This window comes from Trichoderma citrinoviride (genome assembly GCF_003025115.1).
Source record: "Trichoderma citrinoviride strain TUCIM 6016 unplaced genomic scaffold BBK36scaffold_9, whole genome shotgun sequence".
Taxonomy (NCBI): Eukaryota; Fungi; Ascomycota; class Sordariomycetes; order Hypocreales; family Hypocreaceae; genus Trichoderma; species Trichoderma citrinoviride.
In genome coordinates, this window is record NW_020194717.1 from 925,034 (window position 1) to 937,629 (window position 12,596).

The window sequence follows — 12,596 nt, forward strand, 5'->3', positions numbered from 1 at the left end:
GTTGATCAAGAACATCAGGGGATCCATGCGCCTTCTTTGTCAATCCCATGAAATCATAGATATCATCTCGAAGGGGAAAAAAAGAAAAAATTTACAATGCAGAAACACCAAAGCGCCTTGGGTCACCACACCACACAGCTTCAACCCCAAAACGGACCAACACAGGGAAAAAAAATTAAAGTGTCCGAATGACTTCTTGCAGGAAACGCCCGTAAATGCAGTTCAACAAGAAAACGACGTGTCAATGCAAAATCTGAGCGGTGAAGGAACAAACTAACATGCCCAGAAGATGAGAATCAGGAAAATGCTCGTCGAGAAGCACACCCTTTTGCAATGCAAAGTACATGTAGTAGAAAGGGGGGGGTCGTCAAGACCCAACCCGAACCCGTGTAGATTGAAGCCCCATCTTGCAGCACATGCAGAAACAATATGCAGTTCGATTCAAGAGCAGCCTCGTCCTCTCTCCTCCAGTTTAGTCCCCCCTCCAGCAGATGGCCCCTCCTCCGCGCTGCAGTGCTACAGCAAAATGCGGGAGAAATCACGAATCAGCGGAGAAACCCATCCGCTCCCCCCTCATCAACCCCTCGGTCCGCTCATGTTATTCCCAGCAAGGCACCAGCATAGCAAGGCAGTTCGAGTCAATCAGCTTCATCAATCCCATCACTTCGCAGTCATACTCAGCAAGCCAAAAACCTCGCCGTCTGATTCGAACAACTTCTTCCAGTGGCCAGAGAGTTACATACATGCCCTCACCAACCAATCAAATTCCCTCTGCATCTTTCTCCGGCATGTGAAGCACCAAACTCATTAACACACAACATATCGTACAACCATCCAATCACAACCCAGCGATAAAGACGAAGCACATCGAAAGAAAAAGGCCGTTGCAGGCGGATTACCCCAAGCGGAAAAGATCGAGCAGCCTGGGCAACACAACGCATGTGGCTTGTTGTCTTTTGGAGGGCCTTTCACTTTCAGACTGTGAATACTGTGTTGCCGCAAGTATCTCCGTCTGGCGCAGCGTGCCGGACAAGTACCTTGAAGTAGTAGCGGGATGAGATTGAGTTCGGACAAGTTGCAACCACATCGCCAGCCTTCTTCCTCTCCCTCTACTATGTACAGACACAAGATAAGATACAGTACGATTTCTGTATCCCCTTCCCGTGGCCATGGCCCTGGACCTGGACCTGATACTGTGATTTAGATTAGATGTGATCACTGTCGGAGGTTGTTCCGCACGCAGCGCGACACCACCATCTCATGCTTAACGGAGCATTTCCTCAGCTTGTTGCCTATCTACCTTGTGGGCAAATGAGACGGAATGTGGTGGCCATCTTACACCGTTTGTTGTTCGCTGATGAGAGAAACGTTCCAAAGCATTACTCGTACGGACCATTACTTGTAGTAGCAGCAAACAAGACGGCAAAAGATGGACAAAAGCTTCCAAAGCCCACAGCTTCCACACAGCCCTCTCCAGGCGGGGGTCAAGAAGCCCAGCTCGCCCGCTTCTCCCGTCCGCCCAGCGGGCTGGCGATTCGCCGCAGCCGTTGCATGTTACTAGTAGTTGCGCAGGTTTGTATTTCTGTTACTTGCAGTTTGCAGCTTGCAGTGCAGCGCAGTGCAGCTTGCAGAGTGCCATCTCAGAACCCCGCAGCCTAACCTGCAGGATATTTAAATGGCCTCTGTGTCGATACTTATCCTGATATGGAGAAAGATGGTCGTGAGCAAAGCCTTATGGTGTGAGGCACGCGGACAGGATACAAATCCCAAGATATGCTTGCTTGCTTGCTCTGCAGTAGGAATATCGTTTTGAACAAGAAACACGCAACCGGTAAGGTATGACTGCATGTCCATACATACATACATGCATACATGCATATGCAGGCGATAGAAAGAAACTTGTAGATGGGTAGTTTTCCATGCTTTGCGTCCATGTCAAGGACCTCCCTGCAGCCGTCCGTGGAGAGAATGTCCCGGAAGACGAAGCAAGTGTCCAGCCACAGGCTTGCCTACCTAGCCCAGGTATTACCGAGGTGTGCGAGGGCAATCACCCGCCAAACCTAAGGTACAGTATTTTCGCTCGTCACTCACCGGCCGCGTTAACAACAACACATCAGACTCCAAATCGAACGACAAAAGCACACTTTTTTCCGTGCTGGGCCACTGCTCGTCTGCCTTTCTGCCTCTAATACCGTTACTATATATTACTACCTATGTACTCGTACTACAACTACATACTACTAGAACCATCACAAGCTGTCCAACTAGAAACTAACACAGCACAGGAAGCTCTCCCGCTCCTCAACTCCACTGCACGGGATGCCCGTGTGGCAAGTTTCGCCTCTAGTGAGCTTCTTCGAAGCCAAAAAGAAGCATTTGCGCGAGTAAGTTTGCTTCCCTTTTCCGTTACGTTACCTTTTTTTTTTTTGCCCTTTCCCGCCGTCTCATTCTTTTGTTGTGGATTTCCCACTTGGTTCTTCTTTTCGGCCCATTCCACTAGCGCCGTTTGCCCTCTTGGCCGGACCGAGGGTCGGGGATGGACTCCATGATATTGACAAACCGATGGCCCGGATTGGCTGCTGCTTTCCTTAGTATATCCGTTCTCCCGTTCAACAAGAGGCCTCTCTGGTGGGAAAAACCCAAAAGGCAAAGGCAACTGGTTTCCTATTACCTACTGCTCCGTATATTGGCGGCAAATACGGTAAAACCGCCTCGTTCCTGACCTGACAATGTGGCGAATCAGCTACTAAGCCCAAAGAACCACTGCCGCTTCTCGGACCTGTCAAGTCAAAGAACCCTGTTTATGCAAGATCTTAGGCAGTAGAGCCGCACTTGGAATCTCGAGAGCTTTCCCTTCTTTCGCCACCGCCCGCACTTTTGTGAACCTATCAACATGATTTCCCCGTAATGTGAGGCGGTGAGCCCGCGTTTGTTCTGTTCAGAAGCCTCGGCCTGGATGGCAGGCAACAATTCACGTACGAGTAGCTACTAGCTGAAAGGCACGAACAGTATGTAGTAGTAGTAGTTAATATTACAAACAACCCAAAAGGATGGAGTGCCGAGCCGAAACTGTCTCACCGAGGGCGTCCTTGTAAGATCGGAACTCTCCCGTCTTGTCTGTTTCGTGGTGTAATAAGGTTGTAGTAATAGTATTTCGGTACTCCGTTTTCCCAGACGAGATGCAACAACCATGCAGGTTTTGGGCATATACCCATGTCTGTTGTAGGAGTTCTGAAACGCCTTTGCCGGGAACCTGTAAATATCGCCTGTGGCGCGGTAGACGCTGGCCGAGGCAAATACGGAGGAGTATATTCAACCCACCCATGTCTCGGGTATCTGCTACGATCAAATTGTTGGCAGTACCTAATTCACAAAGCGATACATGAATGACTTCCACTTCGACTTTTGGTACTATCCGATGGAAACACATGATCCATATGTGCTGTGAAGCCCCAATTCGTTGAAACCTACTATACTCCGTTACATGGGACACCTCTTTCGTCCCAGGAAGAAGCGATCCCTCGTAAAATGCCGGCTGGCCCATCTCACGGGACGCTCTCGGATCTGCATGCTCCGGAACTCGCATGGGCTCCAATGCAATTTCTCGCATAACAACCATGTCCACGAAATGAGAGTCAACATCAGCAACAACCGAAAAAAGGCTCAATTCAATTCAAGATCCCCGTCCAGGGACAGCAGAGCCAAGAAGAGCTACTCGTACAGGCAACATGATCAACACGCCCAGACCTTTCCAGTGGGCCTAGTGCCAAGAGGTTGAAGAGGGTCTTCTTTTCGGTCCCTTCTTTGGGGGTGGGGGAGAGGAGGAGCAAGTACATACTAGTAGCAGCATTGGGGACCAAGAGAATGGCATCTCCGAGACTGGTTCATGCGGCGGCTATGGAGAAAATGTACGCAAGCAAGGGGAGAGTGCAAAAAGACGGGGGAAGATGGAGAGGGATGGAGAGAGCGGTTGAGAGATTGAAACACGCGCCGGCATTGATGCCCAACAGGGAGAGGGACTTGCATGGGAAATGCATGATGGGAAACTGGACGAGACTAGACGATGCTCCCTTGATTCCGTAGCGTAGGTAGGCAAGTGAGCATGTGAAGGTGAATGTTGGTAGAGGCGCAAGCTAGACGCAAGTGACAGCAGCCAGCGCTGCCGACAAGCGAAGGCCCTAACTAATGTCAGGTAATGTCCGTGATCACAGGCGGTGGCCCGGCCGACCTACTAGAGGTGCCTGACGATGCTGAGAACCATCGAACAGTCATTGGTACGATACTTGTACAGCACGATACAATGGTAAGGTAGGTAATAACGCAACACGTACGAGTACCCTCAGCACCTCAACATCTCAGAGTGCAGATGCTCGCAAGACCCCTATTACCGTAAGCATTCGCATCTGGCTAGGTACCTAAGCACATGGCAAACCGGGGCGGGATACGGAGTACACGCACACCGGACCCAACGTTGTCGTGGTGGCTTGCCCGGACCGTGCTACATATTGCTATTGATAGACAGAGGAAAAGGCGGCCAGACTTGACAGAGAACAACCTCAATGGCGCTGTGCCATTCTCCATACTACTAGTACCATCTCCATCGTTGGTGTTGCGTCCACAGTTTCTTTTCCCAGCGGTTGGGTGCCTGTGGCGCTCCGCTTTCCCAGCGAGATTGGCGCGCTCTGTGCTGGAAGATGCTCGCGCTGGCCGTAGGCGCTGGCACGGGCCTCCAGCTTTCAATCCCACTGCCACTGGACTGCGTCTGAACGGGCTGGACCCCGAGAGAGAGCAGAGAGAGAATGAAAGAAGAGAAGAGAAAACGGGGCGCGCGGTTTGCGCTGCGGGCCCCAGTAATCAACCCATCCCGCGCTAATTCCAACGTTGTGCTCGTCCGTCGATGGAGTTGCGAGTTCTCGATCCCGCAGCAGCGCAAAAGGGAAACGAGGCACCTGCTCTGCCCACCCCTGGTTCTTTTGGCCCTGGCCCTGGACGGCTTGCCGTGCCCATGACGAATGAGATGCACCCCAAAAATTCTTCATCAGTTTTTGACATGTCATGGATTGGACGCGGATTGGTTACAACTAGTATGTACTACAGCAGCCTCAGCCATTGTGTTACTTGGAAAGAGAGAGAGAGCGTGTGTGTGTGTGTGTGAGTGTGAAAAGTCAACGAGCACAGCTTCATCAGCTCCCAGATAAAGATCGTCTTATTACTGTTGGCAGTTGTTACCGTAGGAGCAACGGCAACGGGCCAATGAATTGAAGCTGCCCACCCATTCACCAGAGCCCAGGAAAGTTCCGTGCCACGCCAAAAGTCGGACGCCAGGACAGCTTACACGCGGCTTCAGCTTGTATGACCGTAGATACTGTGCAGTTGCAGTTGCAGTGGCAGCGTCCATCCAGGCCTCACGTCGCAATGGAACGGACCAAAAGCCCCCATGCAGCCTGACGCAGCTTCGTACATGTACATTAGCTCCTCTGCGCTGCTGCTGCATGGAACACACAGGCCGTACGGAGGAGCATCAGGTTAGGTACTGGGTAGTGTGGCATTACGAAGGGCTATTATTTCACTCAACTGCCGCCTCGTCTAGGTAGCCGTCTGTCTGTTGTGTAAGGTATCGTTTGCCTCTTCTCCTCACTCTCTTTGCCAACGCTGAACTCACTCCAGCATCACCACAGTATTCCTTGCCTCATCTCTTCCTCCATCTAGCGCTACTCCACGCTCCTCCACGCCTCCATATTACTACCAGGTACTACCACTGCTAGCACTGCTAGCACTACAACTACCACGACCAGAATGCCGCGACTCGCATCGCCACCAATCCGCGTCGGTCCAATTGCCGCCCTGCGATAGTCCGCCCCCTGTCCAAATCGCACCAATCCGGCCACGCCCCGACACACCCCGAACATCCCAAAGAGCACAGAGTAAGGAGGACCCAGTGCGCGGTTGCGACGCTTCGAATCGAGACCCGAGTCACTTGGCGGTCCAAGTAAGCCGGACAAGTACCCGCCGGTACTCGCTCTGGTACCTTCTCTTCCTGGCTGCTCGCATTTATATCCTCGTCCGCCCTCGATCCTCATAGCTGCTATATCCAGTTACCTCCAGCCTCTGTACTCGTACATTCTTCGTACAACCTCGACCTCATCTACTCCCTCTCTACTCATCATCAGCATCGTCTTCATTACCTCGTCCTCCCCCAAAGCAGAGCGGTGCAACACGAACCTTGGGGACTCTTACGCTCTCACACGCATTCCTTCTCACCCCATCACCGAATCACAAACAACACCACAAGCCACTCACCGGTCAGCGTGGCACGACTTCTCCGCCCTCCTTTTGGTCCTCCTACGTCAACCACCACAGACTCGGCGGGACTGTAAAGAAAGCACGACAAGACACGATCACGAAGCAGCAAACCCATCAGACACAAACAACAACCCAGAAACAAACAATGGCCGCCCAGCTCATCATGCCTTCCGCACCGGGTGCGCAGCAGCAGTCGCGGCACTTTCTGCCAAACACCAGCAGACGGCCTCACGGCCACAGCCGCTCCCAGTCCTTCCAGCTGCCGCCGGGCCCTCAGCTGTCGCCCAACAGCATCAACGGCTTCTACGACCACGCCGTCTCGACCCCGACGTCGCCCAAGGCTGCGCACCACGGCGGCCATGCGCGTCCCGTCTACATGCCCGCCGTCCTGCGCTCCAACAACGAGTTCCCGTCGCAGCCCCTGACCAAGTCGACGTCGGGCGACTCGAGCTCCGACTCGGGCTCCGACACGACGCTGCGCCGCTCCAACACGGGCTTCATGAGCCTCGGCGGCATCGTCGGCCAGCGCCTGGGCCGCCGTGCCAGCGAGAGCGGCAAGAGCAGCATCGACGGCGAGTGGAATCTCGACCTCTTCCCCGACGTCACCGAGCCGCCCACCCGCAAACACTGGAAGGTATGTTGACTTTAAGACTCCCAGCCTGTCTGGTGCACTTTCGTTTGCTAACACATCTCCAACCAGCCCGACACCGAGTCCACCATCTGCGACGACCCGACGTGCAAACGCAACTTCAGCTACTTTGTCCGACGCCACCACTGCCGCAAGTGTGGCAACATCTTCTGCGACTGGCACTCCAGCTACGCCCTGCCGCTCGACCAGAACGCAAACTTCAACCCGCGCGCCGTCCCCTCGCGCACCTGCAACCACTGCTTCGAGCAGTTCAAGACGTGGCACAGCCGCGAGGGCAGCCAGGTCTCCAGCTCCGCCTCCTCGGACGCCCACCACACCGTCCCCTCCACGCCCATTGCCGCCCAGCCAGCGACCCCGTTTGGCCTGCCCCAGGGCCCTGAGATTCCAGCCAGCGTGCCACGCGACTGGAACTGGAGCACCTTCTAAGAGGAAGGGGCCTGGCGGTGGAGCCGCATAACACGTATACAAACGGCCGATGGAGGCCCTGTTGGTGGACGACTTTCCATCTCAGGGGCAGGCACATATTTTCCCTAATTACCCGGCGGCACCTTCGATACCCAGAGCGAGCACATGAAGTTACGAACAACTCAACCATGACGATAGACCATTAGACCAGATTGATGATTTTTCCTTTGCTTACTTCTCGTTTATCTACTCAGAGATCTCATCTACCCATCTCCAACCCCTTATCAACACCACCTCCTCTTTTTCTCATTTTTCTGGGCAATACTTGCATGGCGCTTCCACACAACCGACAACAGAACGGGAAATCACTACTAGACTTGCAGGAAAGGCAGGCGTTTCTTTAAAGCGGGATATATCCTCCTCTTTCATCTATTCTTCTTGTCCATTTTTCTTGCTCCCTTTTCACCCCCGTTTCCCAATGTTATGGGACGGTGTTTGTTCAGGAGGTGTTAATACCCCAATGGCGGAATACCCGCCGAGCCGCTTTGTCCGGCTTTTCTTTTCTTTCTTTTTTTTTTTTCTTTATGAGCGATGGAGTTTATAGATGGGCAGTCAGATAATTAATTCTTCATTACATCTGCCATGAAAGTGTAATTATCTTTGGTGACACTTGCTTGTAAATCTGCGTCCCCACGATCTTTTATAATAGTTCTTGTTTACATTTGCCATGAAACTTGATTTTATGTTGCGATACTTGGTTATAAATGTGAGTTCTCATGCTTTTCTCCCATCATTCTCAAAAGTTTGCCATAAACACTGAAATTCATTTGGGAGAAGCTACTTCCCAGCAAGTCTCATAAGCCTTTCATGGCATTTTCCCTAATAATTCAGGATGCTGAATATGAAGTCGGAAGTTTACACTTCGCTTGGCATACCTGTCGAGTTTGCCTCGGAAGAAAGTTACATGTTACATATCCCATACGAGATATGTCACTTACATACGGCAGTTCAGAAAAAGGAACAGGTCACATTTTTCTGACTTCAACACAGCAAGAAAAGGGGGGCTTATTAACGGAGTTGCAGTTGTCGAGCACACGGGGCTTCTCAGAATCCTTTCCCTTCTTTGGACACACGATTGACTCCTTTTTGCGGTCTCTGAATACAGTTGTCCTTTCCTCAGCACAGAAGGGTAAATTTCTAAAGTCTCATGCATACTCGCGAGATATCGAAGTGCATGAAAAGGAGAGGATATACCACCTTCTAAAGGCAGAAAGGGGCTTCTTCAGCTTACCTCTCCTACACAATTTCATCTCTTCTTCACAGCTGTCAGCAATGCAAGTCAACATGTCGCTTCTGATCCGAAACCTCGGTCAGACAGATTCTATTCGCTTTTCGGTTTTCCAATAAGACGAGTAAAAGAAAGTACATCCCCTATCCACGTAAGGTAGATGCCAATGTCAACCCATGACTCCCACAACCTGTACGGTCAAGATGTCAAACAACGCCGCGCCTTGGGCAATCCAAAAACCTTTTCGACTTTGTTTGCCATGCCCATAAATCAATAAACCATCCCAAATTCTTACTCCCCAGATGAAGTCAGATTGAGTTGCGCAATCCTCTCCGACCTTTTACGAAGAATTCTCCCTTTCGCAGCTTGCTTGCGGTGGCGCTTCTAAGCCCTCCGCTTGCTCCTCGTACCGGAGGTGCTGCCGCTTGCTCCATCTTCATTCTGCTCGCCGCCATAAACCTCCCTCTCGACATTGCGGGCAGCTTCCCAGCCGGCCTTTTCAGCCAGCGTAACCTCGTCACTCATGCCCCGAGCAGCCTGGCCGCTCAGCTTCTGGGCAGCGTTGCTACGCTTCACGTAGCTCGCGATGAAGAAGCTGACAAAGAGGTACGTCAGAGGAGCCAGGTAGACAACGTTGATCCAGATGGCAAACGTCTCGCTGGTGGTGAGGATGCAGGGCTGCACAAGATCATACGTCTTCGTGACGGTGGTGGTCTTGCTGAGGTTGGGGGCAGCCGCCGCAGCTTTACCGGCAACCTCGCCAGCTCCAAAGATGAGCTGCTTGAGCGAATCCAGGGCGCTGACGGCGGTCGGGATGATGTAGTCGATCGGCGCACTCTGGGTGGCGGGAGTCTCTTCGGTAACGACGTGGGTGACGGTGATGGGAACGACGTAGGTGATGAAGGAGTGGACCATGGCGAACGAGGCACCGATGATGAATTGGGTGATTTGCATGCTCGTCAGGAGACGCTTCATGAAGGTAGGGATTCGGATGGAGAAGGCCGTGAGAGTGTAGTAGGTGTACTAGCAGTTGGGGTTAGCAAAGGTCATCAAATGAGGCCGATATTCCGACCTCAGGTCGCCGTCTGGAGACGAGGAGGACTCACCATCAATGAGTGGATAAACGAGTTGAAGAGGCAGAAGATCCAGATGGGGACAGCCATGTACCGCATGCCCGCCCACATGCACATCATGGCGCCGGCGTGGTGGTACGTCTGCAGGGTCGAGCTGTATTTGCCCTTGGCCAGGATGATGAAGGTGTCGAGGACCTCGTAGAACTTGCTCAGGTAGAAGATCCAGCCGTAGTAGTTGAGGCCCTCGTTCCACATGCGGCCGGGCTCGGTGGTGCTGGGCACGCCGTTGTTGGACAGCAGAAACGCGGCAGTGCTCTGCGAGGCAGTATCCCAGCTACCAGTGGTGTCGTTGAAGTAGATGGAGTTGCCCAGCCCTCGAGGGCCCTGAGGACGGCAGAAGGCATCGGCCGTCGCCGCAACGCCGCCGGGTCCAAAGGGACTGACAAAGCTCCTCTTCATGACGCCCACCATGCCCCAGAAAGTCCACGCAGAGTAGACGGCCAGGAAGATGTTGTGCAGAACGACAAACCAGAAGAACGGGCGTGTCTTGCTGATGCCCCAAGGCTTGTTCTTTCGTGCCTTGTTGTACTTGTTGAGCAGCTTCGCCGTGATGGCATAGGCCACCGCAATGGTTATGGGGACTCGGGCATCCAGGGCAGATACATAGAGGTTATCTGGGATGTTGAAGGGCCTCAGAATAGAGGTCGGAACATGTGCAGGCGGGATTGGCGCTGGGGGGTTGGCGGGAGGAAAGTTGAAGAGACTGGCATCGGGCAAGGAGCCCCAGACTTGAATATTAGACATGTTGAACGACTGATGGATGATATGATGCTGAAGATGATGATGCTTTTCGACTGAAGTAAAACCGCTCGAATCGTATGGACGAGTAATTATGCGAGGTTGTGGTGGTGAAAGAGAAGCTCTGTCTCTGTTTTCCTCTTGGCCGCTTGTAAGTCGTCGTCCAAGCTGGGAAGCTCTTAAGGTCTTTGTTGGCCCGCTAACAAACACGGCAGTCTTGATCCTGTGTTTGCGCCCCAAAACAGATGGAAATCGGGGTCTTTCGGCCAATGCAGGGAGAGCCAAACAGCAAATATGAAAAAGACAAAAGAGGGAAGCAAAGACCCAAACGAATTGTTGCTTGTCGCAAAGATATGGAAAGCGAGGAAGCAAAATAGCAAAGACAAAATGCGATGTATTAGATACCCGCTGGCGCCGAGGCTCGTTCCAAGGGAGGGGTGAGAAAAAGAGCCAACCGACACGCCTGGCGAATTTGTTGGGGCACAAGGCGGGTCAACGGAGGTCGACCAAGATGTCAGTGATGCAACAAATATGGGAATGGAACAGAGCAACTGAACCGTCCAGATGCAGATGGTGGCAGAGATTGCGGCCGACTTGTCGTTGATTGGCGGTTTGCTGAGCAGAGGAGGTGCAGTAACTTTGTCGGCTGCTTTTGCTCGAAGTCGTCAAAGTAACTTCGAGAGCAGCAGCAGTTGTGCGTGTTTGGGGTGTATCACTCGATGGAGATAGTTTATTTCGTAAACATGAAGCAGGTGGTTATTATTTCTCCCAGGGCGGACGGTAAGACCGGCTGGCGAGGGAGAATCGAATAGTCGTGAGAGAGATAAGAGATGTCTGGCTTGCCGGACAAGGTGAAGCTCGGCCAGAGCTCGAGGGAGGCAGACGGAGTTTATACTCGTACGCCTTCATTTCGGGGCATCGCCAAGCCACTTAGCAGCAACAGTAACAATAATGCTGAGAGCTGATACAGCCTGGCATGCCGAATAGAAGCCATCACATCTTTCTAGCCCCGGTGGGCTCAATTTCACTCAAGCTTGAATTGCCGTCCCGTCGCCCTTGTTCTTGTTCTTGGTGTTGCGGCCGCCCGGCAAGCCAGGGGCCAAAGTCAAAAGCCGCACGCATCCCTGTCACTTCGGAGCCCGCGGACCAGCACGTCGATCGATGTCGTCTCGATAGCTTCAAGGAGCTAAAAGGCGAGAGATGGAAGAGAAGGGAATTGGGGACTCAACGTTGAAGGTTGAAGATGACTCTGAGGTCAGGATTTGGTACATGCACGGGGGAAGGAGCGATGTTTTCATGTTGCAGATTGGTTATCGATTACAGCTGATGCTTGTCCTACCTACGGTACCTCAAGTGCTTCAACCCTCTGCTTCTTCTCTTCTCTCATCTCTCTCCTCCTCTTCATCCCCATCCTCATTCCCCTCCTCGCCTTCTCCTTCGACCCCGTCATTGAACTACTAGCATCGGATTTTGTCGCGTCTCTCCACGATTGCAGCTCTCGCCTAGCTATCCCGAATTGCGCCCTATCCCGCTTCAGGGAGCCGTACCAGCCGTACAAGCCGGAGCGGATCGAGCGGTATCACTATCAACCTCTAGAAATCATACGAGTCCGCCTCAGTCTACAGCTGGACGAAGTGCAGGCGCATGATATAGACCGAGGAAAACCATCGTTTCGCGACAATGCCGCAGCCTCTCCGCCATCTGCATGTCTACAGCTTGCTTCGTCCCGTTCGCCCAGGTAGTATGTACATACAAGTAATAAATGCACCTCGAACCGTCCCCGACTTACAGCCCTCTTTCGACAATCGTCAGGCATGCTGATTGGTTGCTTCTTGATGCCGGCCGCTGCTTGTCCCACCCCTGCATCTCCACATCAAAGCTCAACATATCGGCTCTAGGCCAGAAATGACGAGAATGCGACAAATGCTGCCCTCTTCTTTTGCCATTCCATTCCCCTGCAACAAGTACTTTGTACTGCAGTATGCGAACATGAGGTGCCTCTGATGCCATCTACGAGGCAAATACCGGATATGCACTACATGCCAACACCTGCCTGTACGAGTTACGAGTAATGGGCTAC

General features: G+C 52.6%; 3 protein-coding genes across 3 annotated transcripts; 1 reads left to right on the forward strand and 2 right to left on the reverse strand.

Moving 5' to 3' along the window:
• Nucleotides 1-2,496: 2,496 nt before the first annotated feature.
• BBK36DRAFT_1142262 (hypothetical protein) lies at nt 2,497-3,619 on the reverse strand (the record flags this gene model as incomplete). Its single annotated transcript, XM_024893513.1, has 6 exons — nt 2,497-2,576; nt 2,748-2,779; nt 2,980-2,992; nt 3,079-3,117; nt 3,322-3,336; nt 3,472-3,619. 6 exons carry the CDS (start codon nt 3,617-3,619, stop codon nt 2,497-2,499), a joined length of 327 nt encoding a protein of 108 aa, XP_024748592.1.
• Nucleotides 3,620-6,448: 2,829 nt separating this feature from the next.
• Nucleotides 6,449-7,378, forward strand: BBK36DRAFT_55214 (hypothetical protein; the record flags this gene model as incomplete). The annotated part of the gene is made up of 2 exons (XM_024898246.1): nt 6,449-6,937; nt 7,004-7,378. 2 exons carry the CDS (start codon nt 6,449-6,451, stop codon nt 7,376-7,378), a joined length of 864 nt encoding a protein of 287 aa, XP_024748593.1.
• A 1,651-nt stretch (nt 7,379-9,029) lies between these two features.
• BBK36DRAFT_1170018 (hypothetical protein) lies at nt 9,030-10,522 on the reverse strand (the record flags this gene model as incomplete). The annotated part of the gene is made up of 2 exons (XM_024895400.1): nt 9,030-9,668; nt 9,752-10,522. 2 exons carry the CDS (start codon nt 10,520-10,522, stop codon nt 9,030-9,032), a joined length of 1,410 nt encoding a protein of 469 aa, XP_024748594.1.
• Between the last annotated feature and the right edge of the window lie 2,074 nt (nt 10,523-12,596).